The following is a 26,029-nucleotide window of genomic DNA, read 5'->3' as shown; positions in this document are numbered from 1 at the left end:
CCCAAGTGTACTTAACCTGGTAAACAGATGAACAACAGTGGTATGCCCATGCAATGGAATACTACTCAGCAATGAAAAAGGAATGAACTACTAACACGGAGAACAAAATGGATGAACCTCAAACATATAATGCTGAGTAAAGGAAGCCAGGGTTAAAAAGCTGTGGTTCCATTTAAATGACATCTGGAAAAGGCAAAATTATCAGTCAGAAACAGATCAATGGTTACCAGAGGCAAGGAGTAGGAGTGTGGGTTGGCTACAAAGGGTGGCATGGGGACACTTATAGGGGGATTGTGGTGGTGGCTGTATGACCGTACTCTTCTGCGAAAACTTAGAAAATATACCAACAAGGGTGGATTTTACAGTCTGTAAATTACACCTCAGTAAACCTAACAATGACAGCACAAAGGTTGTGTGCCCTCGCTTCCCTCTCCTGACGGCTACCTCATTTTGCTCCACAGTGAAGCCACTCTCCATACTCCCACTCAGACTAACCCCCTGGAAAAGCTTAGTTATCAGTGCTGCAGAATTCACTCTGCTGTCACTGAGCCAGCTGCCTTCAGCATCACTGGCGAGTTTTAAAATGCTGATGCAGGCCAGGCGCAGCGGCTCACGCCTCTAATCCCAGTACTTTGGGAGGCTGAGATGGGTGGATCACCTGAGGTCAGGAGTTTGAGACCAGCCTGGCCAATATGGTGAAACCCCATCTCTACTAAAAATACAAAAATTAGCCGGGCATGGTGGCGCACGCCCGTAATCCCAGCTACTCGGAAGGTTGAGGTAGGAGAATCACTTGAACCTGGGAGGCAGAGGTTGCAGTGAGCCAAGATGGCATCACTGCACTCCAGCCTGGGCGACAGAGTGACAGACTCCATCTCAAAAATAAAAATAAGCCGGGCGCGGTGGCTCACGCTTGTAATCCCAGCACTTTGGGAGGCCGAGGCGGGCGGATCACGAGGTCAGGAGATCGAGACCACAGTGAAACCCCGTCTCTACTAAAAATACAAAAAATTAGCCGGGCGTGGTGGCGGGCGCCTGTAGTCCCAGCTACTTGGAGAGGCTGAGGCAGGAGAATGGCGTGAACCGGGGAGGCGGAGCTTGCAGTGAGCCGAGATTGCGCCACTGCACTCCAGCCTGGGTGACAGAGCGAGACTCCGTCTCAAAATAAATAAATAAATAAATAAAATAAAAATAAATAATAAATAATAAATAAAATGCTGATGCTGTCCGGGCATGGTGGCTCATGCCTACAATTCCAACACTTTAGGAGGCCAAAGCAGGAGGATTGCTTGAGCTCAGGAGTTTGAGGTCAGTCTGGGCAATATAGTGAGACCCTATCTCCACAAAAATTTTAAAAATTAGCTGGGCATGGTGGCGTGCGCCTGTGGTTCTAGATACTCAGGAGGCTGAGGAAGGGGGATAGCTTAAACACAGGAGGTCAAGGTTCCAGTGGGCTCTGATCACACCACTGCACTCCAGCCTGGGTGACGGAGCAAAACCCTGCCTCAAATAAACAAACAAACACCCTACAGGAGGGAAGTGGCCTCAGGTTGGAAGCAGGCAAGCTGCTGGGCCTGTGATGGGACAAAAACCTATGACTCATCCATGCTTCCTCCTTTCAGGGCAGAGACCAGCAATGGCTGGACCTGCTGAGAGCAGCTGAGGGTGTTCTGGCCACTGCTGGGGCCACTCCATGTGGCCTGCTGACCACTGCCACCCCCTGGTGGTCTCTTATGAAAAAGCATCCTCACCCACCAGCGAGGTGGGGATGAGGGGACAGGGATGCTCCTCCCGTCCCCCTTCCTCCCACCATTCACCTTTCTCTCTTGTCTTCCCAGCTTTCTTCACTCTCTTTCCCTCTCTTTTCCTTCTCCTCACTCTCCTCCCCTCTCTGCTTGTCTTATTGTTCTGCTCCATGATGGAAAGAGCTTTGACCTTAGTTCACTGGGTTAAAACCTGGCTCTGGCATCTATGAGCTACATGACCAATTGAGCCAATTACTAAACCTCTCTGAGTCAGTGTTTTCATCTGGAAATGGGGATAACTCTGGATGGTAAAATGACATAATCCACATAAAGCATCTTGCAGAGAGCCTGGCCCAATAGATGTTTATTATTATTATTATTACTACTATCATGACTGGCACTAGACAGGGGCTCAACCATTGGTTGCGGTAGTTTGCTCTCTTTATTCTTCACCCCAGCTAACCCAGGCTATATATTAGACTCCAGTGGGTACGCTTAAAAAATATGCATGCGCCAGGTATGGTGGCTCACGCCTGTAATCCCAGCGCTTTGGGAGGTGGAGGTGAGAGCATCGCTTGAGGCCGGGAGTTTGAGACCAGCCTGAGTAACATGGTGAAATCTCATCTCTACAAAAAATAAAAAAATTAGCTTGGCACAGTGGCACACACCTATAGTCCCAGCTACTTGGGAGGCTGAGGGGGAAGGATCGCTGGAACCCGGGAGATCAAGGCTGTAGTGAACCATGTTTGTGCACTCCAGCCTGGGCAACACAGTAAGACTCTGTCTCAGAAAAAAAAAAAAAAAAAAATAGACCCCCTGCTTCCCCCATCTCAGACCAATTAAATCGGTGGTGGTACTTCAGTACAGGCATTGTTTTTTACATTTTTAAAATTAATTTACTATGTATTTTTCACCGTACTCTTTAAAAGCTCCCCAGGAGATAGAAATGAAAAACCACACTACGGTGACCACCAGTCCGGGGTTACCTGGGGCTTTCCCAGTTTTAGCCCTGGAAGTCTCATGGCCCAGGAGCCCCCTCCCTGCAAGGCAAACTGAGACACTTGGTTGTCCCCTTTCTAGAAAGGAATGGACCCATGTTTTCTGAATCCCAGATCGGGACACGTGGCCTGGGCGCAGATGGCTGAATCAATTCTGTGAAAGCACCACTTGGGGCAGTGGGTCACTGAGGCCAAAGGGTCAGTCTGTGGCAGGAGCTGGGTTCAGGGTGGGGAGAGGTGGGCAGGAGAGCGGCTGGCAGTGGCTCAGTCGGACAGGTCCCCGTCGTTGGGCCAGCTGGGGCTCCAGCCACTGGCTGCCCGCTCCATGGCCTTTACCCAGCGGCCCTTCAGCTCCTCCGTCTCGGCCTTGAAGGTGTACAGCTGGCCTGACTGCTGTAGCTGGAAGACCCGAGGGTCCCCCTGGGGCCCAACGGTCACCTGGTAGCCCAGCAGGGGGATGGAGGTGTGAGCCCTCATGTCCTGGAGGGAGGAGAGAGCAGTGGGCCACTGTCCCCTCTCAGTCCTACTGCCCCAGATAGCCATCATGAAGGCAACAGCCACACATGCGCAGCTCACACCCCAAACCCCCATGGGTTAGGGGTGGGCTGGTGAAGGCCATCGAGGAAGAGGAGAGAAGAACTGGCTGCCTCTGAGGGCAAAGCAGTGGTGACATAGAGCCAGGGCCCAATTCTGAAACCTACTAACCTTGAGATTCCAGGATACCACATCCTCATTGGGCCTCAGTTTCCCTGTCTGACATATGGAGCTAGCAATACTCACCCCTGACCCCCTTCACACAAACGCTGTGGGAAGGCCAGGCCCTGATGGGGGGCGGGCAGGTGATGGCCTTACCTGAGGGGCAGCGTAGACATAGAGCACGAGGGGGTCATCCCGAGGGATCACACACCAGCCCCGGGGGCCGCTCTTGCCCCACTTGTCTCCAATGAGCTGCAGGAAGCTGCACATCAAGCTCTGGTCAGGCATGGCCGAGGACCCTTTCTAAAACCAGAAAGAGGGACTGTCAGGGAGCAGAGCAGCCGCAAGTGCCGGATGTTGGTCTGGGGGCTTGACAATCACTATCTCCAATCCTTACAGCAGTACTGAATGGAGGGGTCCTTGGTCCTTGAGGCTCAGAGAGGTCCCATCAAGTGTCTGTGGTCACACAGCTAGCCAGCCAGTGGCAGAGCTGCGGTCAAACCCCAGCCTGCCTGAACCTGTCGCATGTGTGCCCACAAGGGGCAGGTGCTGGGAGGGTGCCTGGAGTTGCTCCAGGAAACAGAATTGGGCCTTGAGAAGGGGCTGAGCATCTCCAGGAGCAGGCTGTGTTGCCTAGTGGTCAGGGGGATCCTGGGCCTGGAAGGATGGGGAGGATTGGAAAGGGGACAGACGCCCATGGAGAAAGGCCAACTTTTTTTTTTTTCCAGGTGGAGTTTCTCTCTTGTTGCTCAGGCTGGAGTGCAATGGTGCAATCTCGACCCATTGCATCATTGCAACCTCCGCCTCCCGGGTTCAAGAGATTCTCCTGCCTCAGCCTCCCCAGTAGCTGAGATTACAGGCATGTGCCACCACGCCTGGCTGATTTTTTTTTTTTTTTTTTTGGGAGTAAATCTCAGCTGGCAAAGGCTGGGACCTTCTCCCACCTCCCAGGGACAGTGGGATGTCAACCTGGCCTTCATGAGGGAGGGGCAGTGGACGGTGGCACCGATGCTGGGCTGGTTGACATTGTATTTGTGGTGCCTAGCTGAGGACAGTTGTACCCCACAGGGGAGCACCTGTGGTGGCAAGTGTGGCTCAGTGAGGCCCCCAGGACAACAGAAAGAACATCTGTGGCTGAGGTCAGAGAGCTGGCTTCTAACTTGCTGTGTGATCTTGGGCAAGCCACTCCTCCAGCCCTGGGTCTCCACGGGATAAGACCGACTGGCCCCTGGAGTCCCTTCCGGTTAGAATGGAGTCTCCAATCTGTCCGACCTGGAGCCTCAGTGTCCCCATCTGTAAAATGGAATCAGTGACACCAGCTCTTGTCTCCCTGGGACTGTTGGGGCAGGACATGGGGATGTGAACAGGAGCTGTCCAGAGGGGCCGTACTATTGGATGGGGACATTGAGGAAGTGCAGAAGAATGTGGACTACAGCCTGCAGCCAAAGGGTGCCTCCATTTGGTGACAGGCTCCGCACTGCCTGGGCTGTGGGGAGAGGCCTGGTGTCTGCGGGCAGAGAGAGGAGGAGGGAGCGGGGGAGGGTGTGACCACGGCTGGCTTGTTCCTCAGCACTGGACAGTGTCAGCCCAGCGTGGTTGCCGGGCACACATTCCCTGAACAGAGGATGGATGGTGAGCGCGGGGACAGTGGCCCTCACCTCCAGGATGCCCCGTCTCTTGTCCTCCTTGGCCTTGGGCGGCACGTTTCCGGTGAGGAATGTGTAGCAGTGGAGGCAGACTCGGTTGGGCCTGTTGTCGTCGTATTTCAGCTCGGCCCGGTAGTCGGAGCACCTGGCACACACCACCTGAGGAGGACACATAGGGGGGCGTGGGGCTGAGACCAGGCACCGGAGGGCTGGGCTCCTGCCTTGGTGGGCAGGTGGGGGCATGAGAGCAACCAGGGACCGGGGGAGGAAAAGAAAGCGTCGAGGGAGGAATAGAGGCAGAGCGGGGACGCTCCCCAGTGCTGGCGAGGCCCAACTGCCTGGAGGCTGCGGTGCATGGGGGAGCTCGGGCTCGGGGCTCTTAGGCTGAGGGTTCAAGACCCGGCCCCCACCGCGAGGGCTGTAACTTCTCTCCCCTCCAGGTTCCCTCTGAGTGAGGGCAGCCGTGAACCCAAGGGGCTTGCCCCAGACAGGCCGCTGGCGTCTGATTCACTTTTCCCAGTGCTATCCTCTCTGCCATCTCACCTGACTCTCCCAAAGACCCCACCAGGCAGGCAGGGCCCAGCTTTTGTCCTCTCCTGACCCTGAGAGCCACACTGTTACCTGGCAGACAGGCCCTCCACAAACAGGGTGTGTCTTTCAAGTCCCACAATTTAGCTTTAAGATTCAGGCAGACTTTGTATTCTGCACCATCATGGAGTCAAGGGTGTTTTCATCTAAAAATGATAGGCTGCTTGTTTTTACATGGGTACTCTGTAGAGCGGGGCCCACTCTCAGCTCACCACGAAGACATCCCCGAAAGGCTGACATGGATCATGCCGGGAGACCGGGCAAAAGGGGCCTGGGAAGACTCAGAGAGGAACACTGGGTGCCGCAAGGCGTGACTGAGAGAAAGACTTGGCGTTAAGGGGAGCCCAGATGTGGGCGTGGAGATGGAGGGCAGGAGAAAGGGGCAGAGGGAGTGTAGTTCATCAGGCGGCACCAGCCCTCAGGGAGCTCCTCTGTGTGCCCAGCACAGAGTGTGGCCTGGCAGGGACCTGGAGAAGAAGGCCTGGCCCTGCCCCACCCTCACAAGGATTCCCGTCTGGCAGGCAGGGGAGACAGAAACTGGCGCCCGAACCACCGAAAGGATGACTCACTGGCTCAGCAGGCACGAAGATCTGCACGGGCACGAGAAACCCACGGTCAGGGCACAGCCCCACACGGGGGCTTCGGCTACCTTAGGAGCATTTTATTTTTTTATTGAGAGATTTCAATGTTTAAATATAATTAGTAAATATTATTTCCTCTACCAACATTTAATTTTGAAAAATTTCAAACCGACAAATTGAACGAATAATACAATGATACCACCCACTAGATTCACTAATTATTAACATTTGTGCCACATTTGCTCTCTGTCTCTCTCTATATGTATTTTATTTTTTTCTGAACCATTTGAGGATAAATTACAGTCATCATGACACCTCACCCTTAAATATGTAGCTGGTGTCTCCTAAGAACAAGGGCGTCCTTCTACCCATCCACGGTGGCATGGTCACACTCAGGAAATTTATTGATACAATAGTATTATTTTTAATTTTGGGGATGGAGTTTTGCTCTTGTTGCCCGGGCTGGAGTGCAGTGGTGCGATCTGGGCTCACTGCAACCTCCACCTCCTGGGTTCAAGTGATTCTTCTGCCTCAGCCTCCCGAGTAGCTGGGATTACAGGTGTACACCACCACACCCGGCTAATTTTTGTATTTTTAGTAGAGACGGGGTTTCACCATGTTGGCCAGGCTGTTCTCAAACTCCTGGCCTCAGATGATCCGCTCACCTCGGCCTCCCAAAGTGCTACAGGTGTACCAAGGATTACAGGTGTGAGCCACTGCAACCAGCCAATACAATATTATTATCTAGATATGCTGCATCATCAAATTTCTCCCAATGTTCCCAAGAGCAACCTTGATAGCTTTATTTTACCCCAGAAAGAATCCAAGCAAGGATCATACATTTAATTTAGTTGTCAGAATATTTTCTATCTTAAGCTGGAAGGCAGCTACATGGGTGTTGTTATTCTTTGTGCCTCTTTGTATTTCACTATTTTAAGTAATTTTTAAAGAACTACTTTCAGTCACAAGTGTGAATCAATTCAACTCTTATTTACAGATGGAATCACCAGGAACAGTAGCCAATCCCCATATCCTTTCTATCTGGCGTTGGGATGTAACTCATCACTGACATCAGAAGGCAGGTGTGTTCCCAGGTCCTAGAAACTGACCCTGTCCTGATTTCAGTTGAACACATTTTGGGGACACCTCCCTGACTGGCCCCAACCTGTCCAGCTAGACTCCCCCAGTCCTCTGGAGGTCATCAAAGACTGAGGTTGCAAAGGGCTTCTCTGTTTGCAGAGTAAACAGAGGGGGTTGTGATGTCAACAGAGAACAGCTCAAGTACAGCAGGTGCTTAAAAAGCAAAGCGAGATCTGCCTCTGATAACTGGGCCTGGGTTGATAAGAGGAGGAACTGGAGTGGACGCAGTTCCCCCCTCAGGAAGCTGGTAGCTCACCCGCACTGGATGTGCTGCCTGAGCTATGGAGGAGGGGGAAAGAAAAAGAGAAGGAGAGGGAAGGGAAAGAATGTTTTTTGGTCGAATCCTCACTGCCACACTGGAGGTAGGTTTCGTGATCCCGTGGTGGAGTTAAGGAAACTGAGGCCTGAACCAGTAGGCAGAGTTAGCAACAGAATCCATCAGGTGCCAGGGTGCTGAGGGCTTGCAGAGAAGAGAGGACAGTTAGCCAAAGCAGATAGAGAAGAGAGGATGACGGGGTGGGTGAGTGCATAGTGGGCATGGGCCTGGTGAGGGCCATGCCTCAGGTGGGCAAGGCCTGAGGGGTACAGGGCTGGATGCCCCTCCCCTGGAACTGGGGACCATTTCCTAGCTCTGGGTCTCAGGGTCGTGGAAAATGATGATAAGGACGCAGGTAAATTCATAGCATCAGCTTCAGGGGTGCCTTCAGTAAGTAATTTAACCTCAATGGGTCTCATTTTCCCATCTAAAAAATGGGAAATAGCAGCCCCCTGAGGTGTGCTGTGAGAGCCAGATGAGGTAATAACACACGCACCTGGCTCAGAGCTAGTGCCCAACGCCACTGGGCTGCATTGGTTGAAGCCAGCAGATTTGGCCAGGATGGGGCAGCAGGACCTGAGCTGGGAGGGTGGAGGCCCAGGTAGGGCAGGTAGAGGCCTGGGTGACACAGGTGGAGGCCGAGGTGGGACAGGTGGAGGCCGAGGTGGGACAGGTGGAGACAGATGGAGGCCGAGGTGGGACAGGTGGAGGCCGAGGTGGGACAGGTGGAGGCCGAGGTGGGACAGGTGGAGGCCGAGGTGGGGCAGGCGGAGGCCGAGGTGGGACAGACGGAGGCCGAGGTGGGACAGGTGGAGGCCGAGGTGGGACTGAGTGGAGGCCGAGGTGGGACTGGAGTTGGAGGCCGAGGTGGGACAGGTGGAGGCCGAGGTGGGACAGGCGGAGGCCGAGGTGGGACAGGCGGAGGCCGAGGTGGGACAGGTGGAGGCCGAGGTGGGACAGGCGGAGGCCGAGGTGGGACAGGCGGAGGCCGAGGTGGGACAGGCGGAGGCCGAGGTGGGACAGGCGGAGGCCGAGGTGGGACAGGCGGAGGCCGAGGTGGGACAGGTGGAGGCCGAGGTGGGGCAGGTGGAGGCCGAGGTGGGGCAGGTGGAGGCAGTAGTACTGGCAGGAGTACTCACATAGCCGCAGGCCCGGCAGTGGTGGCGACGGCGCGTCAGAGCGTTGAAGGGCTCCTGGCAGCGCATGCACATGGTCACCATCTTGTCCCGGACCCACTGCGGTGCTCGGAGGCCCAGCTCCTCAGACTGCAGCTGTGGGTTAAGGGGAGTTGGGCAGAAATGGGGCCTTGGTGACCCTCTTCCGCCCATCCTCCCAGGGCCTGGCGCCCTGTGCCCACCTGCTCTGGCAGGGATTCTGTGTGTTGGGCTTCCCTGGGGCTTCTACAGGAAGCTGACTGACCTGATGGAGACCTTATGATAGGTTAGTTACCGTTATTCCTATTGTATAGGTGAGAAAACTGAGGCCCAGAGAGGTCAAATGACTCAGCAGTCACCCAGCAAGCCAGAGTTCAGCTCAAATCTGAACTCAAACCACAGATATCCTCCCCAGCCCCCACCCCACTCGCCTTCCATCTTCCCTGAGACTTTAGATTTCTCAGATACTCTCAAACCCAAAGTCCTACTGCCCCCTGCAGCTGGAGCTGCAGAGACGTGAAACCCTTCCCCAAGACAGCTGTGCAGACAGGCTCTCAAAGGAAGCTTTGCTAAAGGGGAATGCTCAGGCACTGAGTCAGGGCATGCGGTGGGAGGGCTTCCCCTGGTCCCTTCAGTCTCTCCTGGCAGATGACACTCCCTCTCCCTCCGAGCTGGTATAGGCAGAACAGAGAGGGAACAAGCTCTGTTTGGGTTGGTGGCTCCAGCAAGGGATGAAAAAGGCTTCATTTACCTCCTGCTCCTGGGTGTCTCCCTCAGGCCCCTGGGCCGCAGCCTTGAAGGTTTCATTCCGCTTCTCGATTTGGTCAATGGCTGCTTGGAAGGCCTGGGGTGCAGGGAGGGGGAGGGTCAGGGCTTGAGGTGTGGAAGGGAGGGGTTGCTCCTCTGTCCATCCTTCCGCGCGTGCAACAGACAGGGCTGAAAGCCCACTGGGTACCAGGCGCTGGATTCTACACCCACGCGGGCTGCCTTATCGAAGGAGAAACTACCAGCCCCAGGTTACAGTTGTAAAAACTGAGGCTCAGAGAGGGTAAGTGACTGGCCCTGGACTGCCCAGCTAGGCAATGAGAAGCAGCAAGATAGGAACCCAGATCGGTCTCCAAACTACCACAGAGCAGCTCCTGAGGAAGAGCAGGGAGCAGCTGGGCACACGCAGGCGTGGGAGCGTGCACACACACACGCACACACACACATGCACGCACACACACAGACACACAAACACACACACAAAGACACATACACACAAGCACGTACATACACATGCACACACGCAAACACACACACATACACACAAACACATGCACACACATGCATGCACACAAACACACATATACACACCCATACATGTACACACGCACACACATGCATGCACACAAACACACACACAGACACAGACATGCACACACAGATGCACACACATGCATACACACATGCACACACACACACACATGCATACACATACCACTCCCTCCCCTTCAGCCCAAATAGGCTAGGGAGAATCCCAGGAGCTTCATCAAGATAGCCCATTACCGTGAAAGAAAAAAAAAAAAAAAGAAAGAAAGAAAGAAAGGAAAAAGACTCCCGGAAGCCTCGGAGCGTTCCCATACCTGCATCCAGGAAATCATTTCCTCCTGCGACCTGCTCGGAAAGTGAACACAGGTGTTGAGGAGATCAGCCCCTCCCAGTTTTCCCGCCTGGCCCTGGGCCGCCACCCCAGCTCCTTTACCGGGCTTGTAGCTCCAGGGTGCGCTGCTTCCCAGACACCAGGAAGGAGTGGGGGAACTCAGCATCCATCAGCTCCCGCACCTGCCAAGAGGAGGGAGGCAACCAGTTCAGACTCGTCATAGCCCGGGTCCCAGGCACAGCACTGCGGAGGGGAGGGACGTGGATTGTGCCCAAGGGACAATTCAAATTCGAGAGACAGGGATGCAGAGCTTGTTCGCCACCTCTCTAATCCTGTTGAGCCAAGCAAATGCCCCTGCAACTGGGCCTCGCTCCAAGCAAATGGACCTACGGCTCCTGGAATTTTAGCAGCAGCTAAGTTGACCCAGTGTGACGTGGAGATGACAATTTTTGACAATGCATTCAACAAAAAAGGAAATTAGATTTCAAAACCGGATGAGTATATGAGGTTCATGATACCATTTTCTTGGCTTTAAAATTTTCATAATAAAACATAAAAGAAAATACCCTTGGCCGGGTGCAGTGGCTCACGCCTATAATCCCAGCATTTTGGGAGGTCAAGGCGGGTGGATCACTAGAAGCCAGGAGTTTGAGAACAGCCTGGGCAATATGGTGAAACCCATCTCTTCTAAAAATACAAAAAGTAGCTGGACATGGTGGTACATGCCTGTCATCCCAACTATTCGGGAGGCTGAGGCACAATAATCTCCTGAACCTAGGAGGTGGAGCTTGCAATGAGCTGAGATTGTGCCACTGCACTCCAGCCTGGGTGACAGAAGGAGACCCTGTCTCAAAAAAAAAAAAAAAAAAAAAAAGAAGAAGAAGAAGAAAATAATCTTCACAGCAATCTTGGGAAGCAGATACTATCATCCTCATTTAGGATATGAGGAAATGGATGCTCAGAGAGGGCAAGAGAGCTGCCTGAGGTCACACAGCACCTAAGGGGCAAAAGAAGGATTCCACCCCAGGTTTTCAGCCCCCAAGGGTAAGATGGAAGAACATCTATTTCCATCCTACCCCCAGAGTCCTGTAAGCATACTTCCTTCAGACGGTGTGGAGAGAGATTTGCAAAGGGAACCTAAGACACAGGCCGAGAGCACAAGAGCCTCTGTGTGGGGGAACTTTGCTGCCATTAAATTCCTCGAACACTTGAGCTCCTCTGCTGCTTCCCATGTGGTAGTCAGGCCTTTGCACACTTCCAGGGCAGCTCACCATAACCCAGACAGCACTGAGGACAAGCACATCTTTCCTCAGATTAGGCCTAGTCTGTAGCCCCACTCCCCAGTCTTTGCCTTAGAAGGGGCTGATGTGATTTGGATTCGATGCCCTTGGCAATGGGGAGGCGGTCATGTGGAAAGAGATATTTGAGAAAGAGCCAAATACCTCTTTGTGTGCAAAGGATGACAGGCTAGATCTGGGCCAAATGGGACAAACCTGTAGCCCAAAGGCCAGTTAGGAAGCAACATCATAAATGGTCCCGGCCTGCCCAGGTGCACTGGAGAGACAGAAGAAGTTTCTAATTGTGTCAGGGAGAGGGGAAAGGGAAAAGAAGGGAGAAACCCAAGGTTTGCAGTCCAGAAGCTGGAAGAAATATCATGCTTTTGACAGAAAAAAGGGAACTGGGGGCTCCTGACCTGAGGGTCCAGGCTGCCCCTGGGATGTTCATACAGAGGCTTTCAGCTCCCCAGCAGGTTTCAAGAGGAGTTTCCAGAACTCCGCTAAGCCGAGCCTCAACTACTTTCCCCAGGGCTGGGTCAATTCAGTCCCCTGCTAGTCCATACGGTACCTTTGTAGTAATTAGAAAAGGACAGCCTTCCTCAAAACACTTTACTGACATCTGTTGGCAAACTGGCATAATACCTAGATATTGTTGGAACAAGACATTTGACTGCCATCTGCCGGACAATTCTCACTATAAATATACCATCTATGATATTGTATCATAGTCTGCTCATCTGCAGTTGGCTGCAGAAGACGTCCTCTTAGATGAGGTATCCTTGTGCAGTTTACAACCTGCACAACTGTACGTGGAGCCCCTAGGTATATATGTCCACACCCCTTCCTTCTTCCCAGGCTGGCCCTGTGTGAGATGGCAAAATACTAAGACCAAGTCAGACCTTGGAGAGAATCAGCTGCTGTTAACTAGGCCTCCCTGACACCTAGGAAGGAGGAGGCCAGGGAGTCATAGGCCAATAGGAACCATCATGATGGTCAAAGGCAAGATTTGCCTCCAAATCTCAGACTCAGAAAATGGTTCCTGCACAGAAGTAGGGTGAGTGGACAGCTCTGCACTTGCCAAGCCCGTGCCTTCCAGGAGAGGGCGCTGTGCGGCTGCTGGAGTATCAGACCTGCTATAGCCGAGACCAGCAGACTCCAGAAACCCAGCACACACAGGGCCCGTGAGCTGTCAGCGCACACCCAAAGCATCTGATGCTCTCAGGCTCGGCTCACTGTTTTCTCTCTACGACTCTGTTTTGGTTTCTATATTTCTTAGCCTTCCTATTTGTCAATCTCTATTTTCCTATGCCTGGGTCTCTGACAGTACTTTGGCAGGGCTACCCGTCTCCATTTCTCTGTCTGTAGCTCTCTATAAACCTGCCTTTCTCAGCCTCACTCACCAAGGACTCCAGACATACAAGCCTGCACACGCCCTGGTCTATGTGACATTCTGGCCCCTTCAGGATGGAAAGCTAGATGCCAGGGTCGGGGGTGCACTCTTTTTTTTTTTTTTTAATTTTATTATTATTATACTTTAAGTTTTAGGGTGCACTCTTAAAAGACTTCAGTCAGCTCAGGTGTGGGGGTGAGCTGTGAACCCATGTTCCCTCATCAGCCTTCATCATTCCCAGGCTGCACCCCACCCCCAGGCCCTGGATTGCTCCAGATGCCAGGCAACCCCAGTCAGGAGCAGGGGCGGGGCTCTTTTGCTGGGGGCTCTGGAGGGTAGAGCATTCTGGTTCAACTCCTGCCTGCACCTCCCTTCTGGAGCTGAAGGGGGTAGGGGTGATGGTGAATAGGAGAGTGACAAGATGGGCCAGACCAGACCTCTGCTTCTTCCCGTCCCAGCCCTCAGGACACACCAGGGCTCAGGAGCCAGCAGGGAGGGGCGGTCAGGAAGCTTCTCTGGCTGTGTCCTCCATGATGCCAGAAATTCCACCATAGGCTTGAACCCTCTGGATTGAAGCCTTAATAGACGACAGCAGAGCGTGGTGGTTAGATGCAGAAGCGCCAGCCTTCGCTACACCTGCATCTAAATCCTGGCTTGGTCACTCAAACTAGCATTTGCGATATGACCTTCAAGCAAGTTACTTAAGATAGAAAGGTTTTCTAGGGCCTTGGTTTTCTCATGTTTAAAAATGGGATTAACTACAGATACATTCACACACAGGCAGGCTGTACCAGGCTATTCACTGCAGCCTCATTTGCAGCTGCTGACAACTGAAAACGATTTAAGTGTCTCTCAGCAGAAGACTGGTTGAAGAAATTCCGGTGCATCCGCACAGTGGGACGCAATGCAGCTGGGCAGAAGGATGAGGAAGCTCTCAAGTACAGGGACACCTCAGTCTCCAGCATTTGCAGTTAGTTAAAAAAAAAAAGCAAAGTGCGAAAAATGTGTAGAGTATACCACTGCTTCTGGTATAAATCAGGAAACAATCCTATTATATATTATTTGTTTGCTAGGCGAAGACCACCTCTGGAAGGCCTCACAAGAAGCAAGGGTTGCCTTCAGGAAGGGGAACGAGGGGATAGCGTGGGGAGGAGACTTTCATTGTATATATTTTTTATATTGTTTGACTTTAGAATGTATATAATCTGTATTTTTTAAGTACTAAAATTAAAATTTTTTAAAAGATAAAAAACAGGCTGGGTGTGGTGGCTCATGCCTGTAATCCCAGCACTTTAGGAGGCCAAGGCAGGTGGATCACTTGAGGTCAGGAGTTTGAGACCAGCCTGGGCAACATAGTGAAACCCCATCTCTCCTACCAAAAATACAAAAATTGGCCGGGCATGGGGGCCCGTGCCTGTAGTCCCAGGTACTCGGGAGGCTGAGGCAGGAGACTCACTCGAACCCAGGAGGTGGAGGTTGCAGTGAGCCGAGATTGTGCCATTGCACTCCAGCCTGGGCAACAGAGTGAGACTCCGTCTCAAAAAAAAAAAAAATCCAGAAGATTCTAACAGCCGCTGCATCATGGGGCTGTTAGGAGGATCTGATGGTTCCCCCCATGGGGACACCCAGTCAATGGGCTCCATGATGGACTGCTGGCCCTGCTCATTTGCCATAATCTCTGGATGGGGTGGATGGGGACACACACAAGCCAGCCGCTGAGCTGACACTGGAGACCCTTCCTACACAAAACGTGGTCTGTGCTGCCACGGTATCAGCATACACTGCCCAGGACATGTCTCATTTCATTTAATTCTCACAGTCCTGCAGGTGGGGTCAGTTGTCAGCCCATCTTAACTGGGAGCTGGTTAGAAATACAGGATCTCAGGCACCCCTCCACCCAGACCTCCTGATTCAGAACCTGCATTTTCACGAGATGCCCAGAGGATTCGCGCACACGTGAAAGTTTTTGAAGCAGTGGTATAAACAGTAGGGAAAGCAGAGAAAGGCCAAGCTGGCTCATGCACTGCCGCAAAGGGAGGGCCAGACCTGTGGGAAGCTGGGAAGGACAGGGCTAGGAGCCCAGAGGGGAGAGCCCCACACTCTTCCATCTCCACGTTTGCCCAGGCCCTGCAAGGGTTTGGTTCTCTGATTGAGAACATGGTGGGCTCCTCCTCTTACTCCTTGTACTCAGTCCCACCCTTGAGGTGGAGCCCAGTGGTTTTTAGGGGGCCTCTTACCTTCATCCCGGCCACATCGATGCGGGTCCTCACCTGGAACTGGGCACCCACCTGGATCACCCTGGGCACACAGTAGAGCAGCATGTTGTTGAACTGCAGGAGACACAGGCATGAGTGGCCCATGGCAGAGGAGGGAGGACGGCTAGGTGGGGTTTCCCTGAGGGTGGGCTGAGCATGGGCTGAGCACCACTGGACCCCTCCCCTTTGAACACACTCTGGCCAGCCCGCTCAGAGGACATCACAGGTGATGAGGAAGGGGCTGTCAAGCTCCCAGTTCCCCTAGGATGGTTACTGAAGGGTCACCCTACAAGGGACCATAGCAGACCTCAGAAACCTACAAGGCCTTTCTCAACAGGGGCTCAGGATGACAGGGGTTTACAAGAGGTTATAGCGCTGTCCCCCAGACCTCCAGGCAGGACCACCTTTCCAGATCTCAGGAGATCCCCCAGCTTCTTCCGTGCAAACCCAGGGCAGTTCTTCCTAGTAGCTAACCTTACCCCATCCTGCTGTGTACTCCCTAGAGCACAGGTTAATACCACAGGCTTTGGAGCCAGACTGGGTTCAAACTCTGACTGTTGCTTCCTAGGACATGTCTGGGAAACCTGTGGGTTGGAAATCTCTGAGGCTTGGAGGCAGCAGGTGACCTGTCCAAAGTCATCTGGGTGCCAAAGCAGAAAAAGACAGAGAAGTGGTCTCTTCCCTGTCCCCCTGCAGTGCCAGGTAGAGGCCAGGCAGCATGACTCGGGCCAGAGTGGCCCATGGACTTCCCTCCCCAGTGTGGAGAGGAGCTCCCAGCACCCTCCTACCAAGAAAAGGTAGCGCTCCATGGGGTCGTTGCGGCGGAAGGAGATCTTGAGGACCGGGCCCTCACGGAGCAGGGTGTTAGAGGGGTCTACTATGTCGTCCTCGAGGCCCAGGCGCTGGTACACCTCCCACAGGTCCTGCAGCCGCTCCTAGGGGGTTGTGGTGCATCCTCAGCCAAGTCTGGGCAGGGCTCACCTGCTTCTGGAAGGCTTGCCTTGTGGGGATGGGGACTGGGGTGTGAGAGCGAGGGCAGCAGTGGGATAGGTGTCATGGGTGGGACCAGGCTGAGACCTGCAGGGAGGGGGACAGGGCTCCAGGAGAGGGCGGGCTGCTTACCATCTCAGTGATGGCTGCATTGGAGTGCTGGGCAGCTGAGAAGATCACATCCAGGGCTTCTGAAAGGGGCAGGGCCAGAGTTTATTCCCTGAGAATCTAGGGCTGGTGGCTGGGGCAGGAGGTCCTTGAAGTTCAACAAAGGGCCCTCAGGACCTGCCATGACAGCCCCCCAGGAGCAGCCCTGCCTGTGCAGCCCAGCCATGGGGTGTCTGAATGGCGGAGCCCCCCAGGGCTGAAAGACTGGAAGCCACTGAACATTAGCCATTAGGTGTTTGGCTTTGGTGACTCTCACTGCTCCCCAAAACAAGCCAGACCTAGAGGGTATAACGGAAGGAGCATGGGCTTTGGCATCATATAGGCATGGGTTCAAATCCCAGTTCTGCTACTTTCTGGCTGTGTGACCTTGAGCAAGTCACTAAACCTCTCTGGGCCTTAGTGTGCTCATCTGTGAAAAATGGCTAATGGTATGGATAATGTCTATGAAGTGCCAGTGGTTGATGTTGATGACTGATGGTCGTCAAAACCATTTTAGCAGGAGCTCAATAAGTATATGGGAATGGCTTAGGCCTCCCCAGCCCCCTGGGACCCCTGGGGGTGTCCTCACTCTGGGCATCGGCCCAGTCTGGGGCCTGGGCTGGCAGCTTCTGGACGTACTCCTTGAGCAGCAGCTCGTAGCGTGGAATTCTCTGCACTGGTTCCAGCATGTGGTGCTGCAGGGTCAGGCTGCCCGAAGCCTCGCTGCTCTTGGGGAGGGATGGGGGAGCAACACGGACAGGGTGAGAGAAGGGAGGTGGGTCAGGCTGCCCCTGAGGGCAAGAGGAGTAGGCAGGGGCCTGTGGAAGCAGCTGAGCCTGAGAGACGCCCTAAATCACTCAAGGCGACCTGAGCCACTGCACGCTGGGAGTGGCAATGCTGACTCCAGCCCTCCCCCAGCCTCACCTGGATGCGAGTGAGAACCTCCTGGAAGAGTGGAGACTTGTCGGTCCAGGTGGCCAACAGCTCAGCCGCTCGCTCAAAGTTCTTGACATACTCACTGTACATCTTCAGGAAGGGGGCCAGCTTCTGGATCACGTCACCGATGCGGGGGTTAGCTGTCCTGCAGGAGGGGCACAGGGATTGCCCTCAGCCTAGAGACCTCCTCTCGACTCTAGGTAGGGCCAGGTGACGCCAGGCTCTCTGAATCCCCCAAAGCAACCTTTCCACGGCAATTCTGGGTGTGGGCGGGGCACGGGGGTGTCATCCTCACATGCGCCCCTCTACTCCTTAGACTGTGAGCCTCCTGAGGCCAAAGGCTATTCTGGTCCCAGGTTGGCCTCATCCACAAGGCCCAGCACAGTGTTGGGCCCACAGCAGGTGTTCAGTAACTGCTCAATGCTTCATTATGTAACAATAACGAGGGCCACCTGCCAAGCACTACCCAGGCCAGGATGCATGTCTCATTCCATGTAATTCTCACAACCCTGCAGGTGGGGGCGGCCACTAGCCCATCTTAGAGGGGAGGAAGTGGAGGCTCAGAGGGGTAAGAACTTCTCCAGGATTGGCCAGCCACAGTGGCTTACACCTGTGCTCGCAGCACTCTGCGAGGCCTGAGGCAGGCAGATAGGTTGAGCCCAGGAGTTCAAGACCAGCCTGAGCAGCTGGTCATTCCATGCCCCTCACACTGAAAAAAAAAAAATGTATATATATATATGTGTATATATATGTATATATGTGTGTATATATGTATATATATGTGTATATATGTATATATGTGTGTATATATGTATATATGTATATATGTATCTATATGTGTGTATATATGTATATATGTGTATATGTGTATATATGTGTGTATATATGTATATATGTGTATATATGTATATATGTGTATATATGTATATATGTGTGTATATGTGTATATATATGTATATATGTGTATATATGTATATATGTGTATATGTGTATATATGTGTATATGTGTATATATGTGTATATATATGTGTATATATACACACACACACACACACACAGAACTTTTCCATGATCATTCCATGGTAGGGCCTGCTAGAGTAGAGCAGCAAGGAGCCATGGCCTGGGAGTGAGGCTTCCTGAGCCCGACTCCCGGGATGCACAAATCATGCTAGCTGTGTTCCCAGGTAAGTCAATTAGCCTCTTTGTACCCTAATTTTCTCATTGAAAAAAACTGGAATGATGGCAGGCGACCTCGTAGGGTTATTTTTCTTTTCTTTTCTTTTTTTTTTGTTTTTTTAAGTCAGGGTCTCTCTGTGTCACCCAGGCTGGAGTGCAGTGGCACAATCATGGCTCACTACAGCCTCGACTTCCCGGGTTCCAGCAATCCTCCAACCTCAGCCTCCCGAGTAGCTGGGACTACAGGTGCCTGCTGCCACGCCCGGCTAAGTTTTGTATTTTTGGTAGAGATGGGGTTTTACCATGTTGCTCAGAGTGGTCTCAAACTCTTAAGCTCAAGTGATCCACCCGCCTTGGCCTCCCAAAGTGCTGGGATTACAGGCGTGAGCCACCGAACCTGGCTATTATTTTCTTTAAAAAAAAAAAACCAAAAACCAGTTTATTATAAATGTTTTAAGCAATCAATACATCACTAGGTTTAACAATTACTGACATTGTTCTTTGCCAAAGATCTTAAAGGACATCCTAGAGTTCGTGGCAAACTATATAAGGCAAGTAACTTCGCTGCTAAATGCTTTAGTGGCCGTCTCTGAAAACAAGAGGGTTTCTTGCATAACCATCATGCCGTCATCACACAGCAGGCTGATGTGAAGATTGAGTGAGTTAATAGATGGAAAGCCCAAGGCCAGGCGTGTAGGAAGCCCTCAGTTGGCACTGGCTATTTTCACTGTCCCATAGTCACTTGGTCACTTGGCTTGGCCAGGGCCTGATCCACCCCTTTCCCCAGGAAGCAGTCTGCACACACACAGCCTCTCAGAGCTCATTCGCCCAAGCCCCTCACTGTGCGGACAGACTGAGCCCCGGGGAGGCAGGGCCACACAACAAGGGCCTGGGCCCAGGAGGCTGAACCTAGCGCCCTGGGGGCTCCCCACCTCCACCTGGCCAGGGCTGTGTGGTCTGAGGCCTCAGGGGCTCCTGGTGGACCTCACCAGTCATCTAGGCGCCGCTGCAGCTCTGGGAGGAAGAACTGAGAATGGAACTGATAGATGGAGGAGATGTTGGAGAAGATGACCCTGACCACATCCTCCGGGAAGGCCTTGCTGCTGCGGGCCGTCCTCAGCAGCTCCTGGAAAAACACCTGTAGCCGCCACCACTGGTCATTCACTGCAGTGACAGGGAGCCACCCACACATCAGCCCGGGGGAACTAGGGTCCCACCCAGCCTACTGCACACTTCCACCCTCCTGATCTCCCGGCATCCTCACAGCAACCCCGGGAAGAGAAGGCAGGGGAGGTTGTGTTCTGGCCACTTTACAGATGAGCAAGGCAAAGCCTAGAGAGCTGATGAATGCCATAAACAGGCCCAACTTGTGGAGGTGTTGGACTTCATCAGACTAGAGCTCCCTGCGACGATGAATAACCCTCTAGCCTTAGGGCTCCTTAAAAACTATGAAAGATAAGATCGTTGTGAGGTTGTGGGCATTGAGATGACAGATGAGGATACTGTGCAGGCCCACAGGGGCCAGCTGGTGTGTTCTCTGCTATACGGGGGCCAGCCTGGGCACCACGGGCAGAATGGGGAGTGCTGCTAATAAGACCTCCTGATTCTACCCCAACCCCAGCCGTTGAGGTTAAAGGGCTAAGGCTTCCTGGAGTCAAAGCCAGGGGTTCTGACTCAGCTCTCGTGAGCAGGGTGGGAAGGCTGAGAAGGGCTGAGGTGAGGAGACCCAGGGCTGGGGCTCTGGAGGAGGGCGTCCTGGCCACTGGCCTGGTCCAGCAGGTGGAGGCGTGCCACATAGGCCTGCTCTGTCTCCAGCAGCTCCTGGACGATCTTCTTCTCTGGCTCCTGCGCTGGATCGGAGGGGAGAGAAGGAGAAAAAGGGGACAGACAGCTTTGGTCTCCTCTGATGGGGACCTTGGTTCAGTCTCCAAAGTTGCCGCAGTGAAGCATACCTCCCGGGATTCATGCCCTCCCACAGTGCATCTGGTCCGGCCCTGGGATGGCTTTCACAGAATGCAGCTGAGTAAGGCTGTGCCAGTTCTCAGCCTTAGCCTTAAGAGGCCTGGAAGCTTCCACCTGTGCTGTCTTGGGAGCTGTGAACCACTACATCAAGGGGTCTGGCAGCTCTGATAGGGAGACCTCATGGACAGGCCACGTGGAGAGGAGAGGCTTGGAGAATACACGGAGAAAGAGCCCAGCCCTGCCAGCATCCCAGCTGAGCCCAGTCTCCCTGCCCAGGTGCCAGACTTGCGAGCTGAGCTGTCTTGGGCATTCTAGCCCCAGCCATCCTCTGACTGCAGCTACTTGAGAGATCCTGTTAGGAACTAAACTGTGTCCGCCAACCAAATTCCTGTGTTGAAGCCCTAACCCCCAATGTAAGTGTATTTGGAGATGAGGCCTTGGAGGAGGTAATTGAAGCTAAATGTGATGATAAGAGTAGGGCACTAAACTGGTAAGATTAATGTCAGAAGACGAAGACACGCCAGGGATGACAAAGAAATGGCCATGTAAGGACACACTGAAAAAGTGGCTGTCTTCAGGCCGAGAACAGAGACCTCCGCAGAAACCAAACCTGCTGGCACCTTGAACTTGGCCTTCCAGCCTCCAGCACTGTGAGAAAATAAATGTCTGGTGTTGAAGTCTGGGGCATTTTGTTATGGCAGCCCAAGCAGAATCACACAGACCCCCGAGTGAGGCCAGTAGAAAAACCACCCAGCAGCATCCCAGTCAACTCACAAAATGTGAGAAACAATAAACAGTTACGTTCAGCCCCTACATTTTTTTTTTTTTTTTTGAGATGGAGTCTCGCTCTGTCACCCAGGCTAGAGAGGAGTGGCGCGATCTTGGCTCACTGCAACCTCCTCCTCCTGGATTCAAGTGATTCTCCTGTCTCAGCCTCCTGAGTAGCTAGGATTACAGGCGCCCACCACCATGCCCGACTAATTTTTGTATTTGTAGTTGAGACAGTGTTTCCCTATGTTGGCCAGGCTGGTCTTGAACTCCTAACCACAGGTGATCTGCCCACCTCGGCCTCCCAAAGTGCTGGGATTACAGGTGTGAGCTACTGCGCCCGGCCAGCTGCTACATTTTTGAGAGGTTTGTTCAGCAGCGATTGAAAACCAGGACACATTATTATAACCACTATCCCCATTTTACAAATGAGGAAACTGGCACAAAGAGACTCAAGTGGCTTGCCCAAGGACACACAGTCAGTAAGCAGACGTGCTGGGACGTGACTCCAGGGAATTTGGGTGCACAGTATCTGCATGCCAACCCTTGAACTCTGCAGATGAGAAAACTGCAAGCCACAGAAGAGACCAGACTGGGCTTTAGTCTAAGGGCAGGACAGTTCACACTCACACCTCCACTTCTAGGTTGAGATTGTTGTCTCCTCCAGTGGGTAAGAAAAGTATCAAGTTCACAAGATGGCGACTGTTCCAAGCTGTGTGGCCTTGAATAAGTTCCTTAAAACTGTCTGTGTTTCAACTTCCTTGTCCAAAAAACTCCTACACAAGGGACTCGCGAAGTAATTCATCACGGTGCATAGCAGGCAGTTAGTGAATCAAAGGCCATTAAGCATGGGGAAATCTAACTCCCAGCTGACCTCTGATCACACAATACCCCCACCTGGGGAACTGCTGGCTCTGGCTAGGGAAGAACGCATAGAGGGGAGGCCAGGGAGAGCTCCCCACCCCAGCACCCCACACCTCTACCCCAGCCCTCAGGCACCTGCGTCCCCAATCCTGAGAGGGTCACAGGCTGGCAAGATTTCCTCCAGGCTCCACTGGACAGCTTGTTCTTCAGGGAGTTCAGGTACCTCCTGCTGACTGTCCTGGGCTCAGACCCCACGGCCTCCCCGACATTCGTCTTCTCCCATGGTCCTGGGGACTCGGGAGGGCTGCACTCAGGGCGGTGATACGCGCCCTCTAGCCTGTGGCCTCTGGGTGCTGCTTCTGGGGTCCTGAGGAGAAGAGACAGACCTGAGGGCTTCCTCCCTGGAGAACAGGGAAAACAGCAGCAAGTCCCTGGTGTGGATTTGGGTTGCCTGGTGCAAATCCCCAGTGCAGGGGCCCCTGGGTGCCTGGCTTTCTTTGGAAACATGCTAAGTAAGACTTTCAGTTCTCTCCCAACACATTCTTGGAGGGAACTCAGTCAGGGTGGACTGTATTTTATTTTCTGGGGAACTACATACTTTCTTATTTAAAATGAAGCTACAGTGTCCAGGAATCCTTTCTGTATATAGGGGTTTTTAAGTGGTACCCCATGGATTATCCTCACCTTTGGACCTCACCTCTGTTTTCAGTTTCCACGTCAGTAACCTATACATCAAGGGAAGGTAGGAGCCACAGAACAGTATAAAGTGAGAGCAGGCCTGCAAAAGCTGGGGCTTCTCAATGGGATCAATACCCTCCACATGTCCAGAAGCAGAAACAGCCAGCCCAGCAGCAGATTCTCTGTTCTCCCAGGGAAGGGCCTTCGTAGGACACCTTTATTACCCTGTGCACTGGGTTCTGCAAGCCAGTCAAATTCCTTAGATAACAGGGCCCACCCTTGCTGAATATACCCAGCGTTGCCCTCGGTGTGGAAGGGCTCTTGATGACAGCATAGGGCAGGCATCCTTATGAGAAAGACAGGCCAGGAAACGGAAGGCCAAACAAATACGAAATCTCCAAAACTCCATGAGAAAGCTTTTCATTACCCATATTTTGCAGTCAAGGAAACTGAGGTCTCGACAGGATAAGTAACATGCGGCTCGGAAGTGGCAGAGGTGGGATTCAAATCAGGTGACTGCTTCCTGAGCCTTCACCCTAACCTGCCCCTCCCCATTTGAGCAAAGGAGAAACAGGTCCGCAGAGTCAAAGTGACTTGCCCCAAGTGACACATTTGGGTTTGTGGCAGCGAAAGCATTGGGACCTAGTGCTGTGTGGCTACTCCCAGGCTCTCCCACTCCTCCCTGGCACCCCAGTCCCTGGTTTCTCAGCCCATGGGTCTGCAGCTCATGGGCGTAGCTGGTTCTTAGGCTTTCTGTTCTACATTTGGTTTCAGGTTCTGCATTTCTGTTCTAGTGCCCCTGGCCAGCTTCTGTTTCCTCTTTACCCCTCAGTTTCAGATCAGCTGAGGTGCTGGAGACCTCATAAGGAAGCCCAGGCCAAGGCAGTCGGCATGGGTCCCCTCACTCAGTAAGGAGTGGCTCTTGACGCCTGCTGGGACCTAACTCCCGTCTAAGGGCTGCCCGCTCCTGCCAGGGGTGTCGCCTGGGTAGAGCACAGCATGCTGAGGGGCTCCACCCAGGTGTGCCTAGTCCATGTCAAGCATGTTGAGTGAGGTGGTGCCATCCACCCACACCCAAGGGGGTGGTGGGCCAGGAAGGCGGCACCCAAGAGCTGTCTTTGGTGCTGAACAGGACGAGCTTGGCAAAGACCCTGGGAGAGGCAGAGGAGAATCACCCAGCTCAGGAAGTTGAAGACTTCTAGGTCTACATCTATGCCATCTCCACCCTGAAGCCTACAGGAAACGTTGCCTGCCATGAGTGCCCTCAATACAGCATCCGGGCCATTCCTAGGACATCTACTGTCTACGACCTTGCATCATGGGTATCGCATGAGCTCAGCATCCAAATACAGAAACCTTCTTCATCCTCTACAGTTCCTGTAGGATGCTGTGCTGTGCTGCCCACCTCCCTCCTTCAGGAGTGAGGCCTCCCCACACCATCCCCACCAGCTGCTGGTAGTACTGGGGGCTGACGGGTAATTTATTGGCTGAGTCCCTCTCTGGGAATCACTCTCTGGAAGAGAGAGCTGCCTCACCCAGAATCTCTTGTCCAGTCCACATGGAGATACAAATACCCAGCCCTATTCCTCAGCTGGAACAACCAAGAGGCATCCTAGCTCCAGAGCTCCCTGGGACAGGCTGAGGCATCTGTGGCAGGCACACTGCAGTTCAGCATCTCCCCCTGCCCAGCCCTGCTTCCCTCATGCCCACAGCTGTTGTTCCCAAAAGCTCTCCCTGATAAACCACCTGAGGCAAACCTCCACCTGAGTCTATTTCCAGAAAACCGTAACTGGGACAGCCCCTAACACAGTCCTGAGCTTAAGAAATGCCTGCAGAATGGATTGATGCCACACATAACACACAACACACACACATACACACACGCACACGCACACACACACACACACACATGCTCCCAGGGCTACCAATGACTCCACGCATCTGGCCCAGCCTTTTCCCTCCAGACAGGCGCCCCAGCATTGCCCCAGATACTTAACTTAAAGCACTTGGCATCCTCACCCCTCTGTGTCTCCATTTCCTCATCTATAAGATGGGAACAGATACAGAATCTACCCCTGTTAGGCTGTTCAATGACAAAATTAAATAAGTAAGGAAATGAACTTAGAGTAGGGAGTACCCCATCAGTAGGCTGCCCATATACCTTGGTTTGCCTCATATGGTCCCAGCTTTACCTGTAATGCCTCCCCCACAACCACCACATTTTATTTGGCATTTACTTTCAGTTTCAATTGTGTGCTGAGTGATAAATTATATGGTTATCCTAATCATAGAGAGTGAATGCTTGGTGAGTATCAGCTACTTTTTCTGCGAGGTGCTGGCAGGCACTGGGTGGGGTCCTGTGCCCACACACAGGCTTCGATCTGCCCATGCCTGCTCGTAACCACACCCGTCTGGACTCTCCCAACACATACTGGCACTCTCACCCCTGCCTGGCTCCTGGTGTCCCAACGACACTCTCCCATGCTCCAAGGAATCCGTGACCGAGGAACGCGGGGCTGCCCCTGCAGGAGGAGGGTCCGGGGCAGGGCCCAGGGAGAGAGCTGCCAGAAAGGCTGGAGGGTGGCTGCCAGCCCACCATGGTGACCCTCCCACCCCAGCTGCCCATACCTGCTATTCTCAAACACAGTGACCAGGTTGGACACAGATGCCAGCTTCTCCTCACTTGCCCCCTTCATCCTGCCGGTTTCCGGGGTGGATCTCAGCTACCCTCGAAGCAGAGAGACAGGCCTCCAGCCAGCACGCTCAGCCGCCCTGGCCTGGCACAGACAGGCTAAATCACCCATGAATCTGTTCTGATCTTTCTTGAGGGCTCAGCAGGTCTGCTCTTGGCTTCAGAGTGAAGAAAGAGGAAGTGGTCCCAGAGCCACAGCCCTGCAGGGGAAAGGCCAGCGCTCCTGCAGTGGGAGGAGCCTGCCGGGCCCCACCTCTCCCTCAGGGGGGCTGACCTTTCACACCTGTAGACCCCCATTCCAGAAGCCACCTAAGAGGTGGCAACAGGGCCCAGAGGTAGCTTCTGGAGCCCAGCCTGGGCTGGTACAGTGGTTTGCACCTGTAATTCC

At 53.2% G+C, this 26,029-nt stretch overlaps 1 protein-coding gene across 1 annotated transcript; it reads right to left on the bottom strand.

Annotated features, from left to right (window-relative positions):
• Window positions 1-1,676: 1,676 nt before the first annotated feature.
• Window positions 1,677-25,788, bottom strand: FGD2 (FYVE, RhoGEF and PH domain containing 2). Its single transcript, XM_032141073.2, has 16 exons — window positions 25,578-25,788; window positions 22,407-22,638; window positions 20,445-20,522; window positions 19,667-19,815; window positions 17,490-17,646; window positions 17,155-17,293; window positions 16,551-16,609; window positions 16,217-16,363; window positions 15,411-15,503; window positions 10,609-10,688; window positions 10,490-10,520; window positions 9,616-9,708; window positions 8,850-8,981; window positions 5,098-5,244; window positions 3,596-3,742; window positions 1,677-3,223 (listed from the first exon to the last, which is right to left on the bottom strand). Exons 1-16 carry the CDS (start codon window positions 25,643-25,645, stop codon window positions 3,008-3,010), a joined length of 1,968 nt encoding a protein of 655 aa, XP_031996964.1. The 5' UTR covers window positions 25,646-25,788; the 3' UTR covers window positions 1,677-3,007.
• Between the last annotated feature and the right edge of the window lie 241 nt (window positions 25,789-26,029).

The sequence above is a fragment of the Hylobates moloch genome, unplaced genomic scaffold (genome assembly GCF_009828535.3).
Source record: "Hylobates moloch isolate HMO894 unplaced genomic scaffold, HMol_V3 SCAFFOLD_20, whole genome shotgun sequence".
Taxonomy (NCBI): Eukaryota; Metazoa; Chordata; class Mammalia; order Primates; family Hylobatidae; genus Hylobates; species Hylobates moloch.
This window is presented reverse-complemented; position numbering and strand designations above follow the sequence as displayed.

Bases quoted from the DNA above. Each gene is read 5' to 3' on its own strand.
- FGD2 (XM_032141073.2), bottom strand. From the start codon at position 25,645: ATGAAGGGGGCAAGTGAGGAGAAGCTGGCATCTGTGTCCAACCTGGTC. The intron at 16,610-17,154 runs GTGAGGACACCC...TGCCCCTTTCAG, and splicing joins AGACTGGGCCGATGCCCAGA to AAGCCCTGGATGTGATCTTC. The intron at 3,743-5,097 runs GTGAGGGCCACT...TTCTGGTTTTAG, and splicing joins AGAGACGGGGCATCCTGGAG to AAAGGGTCCTCGGCCATGCC.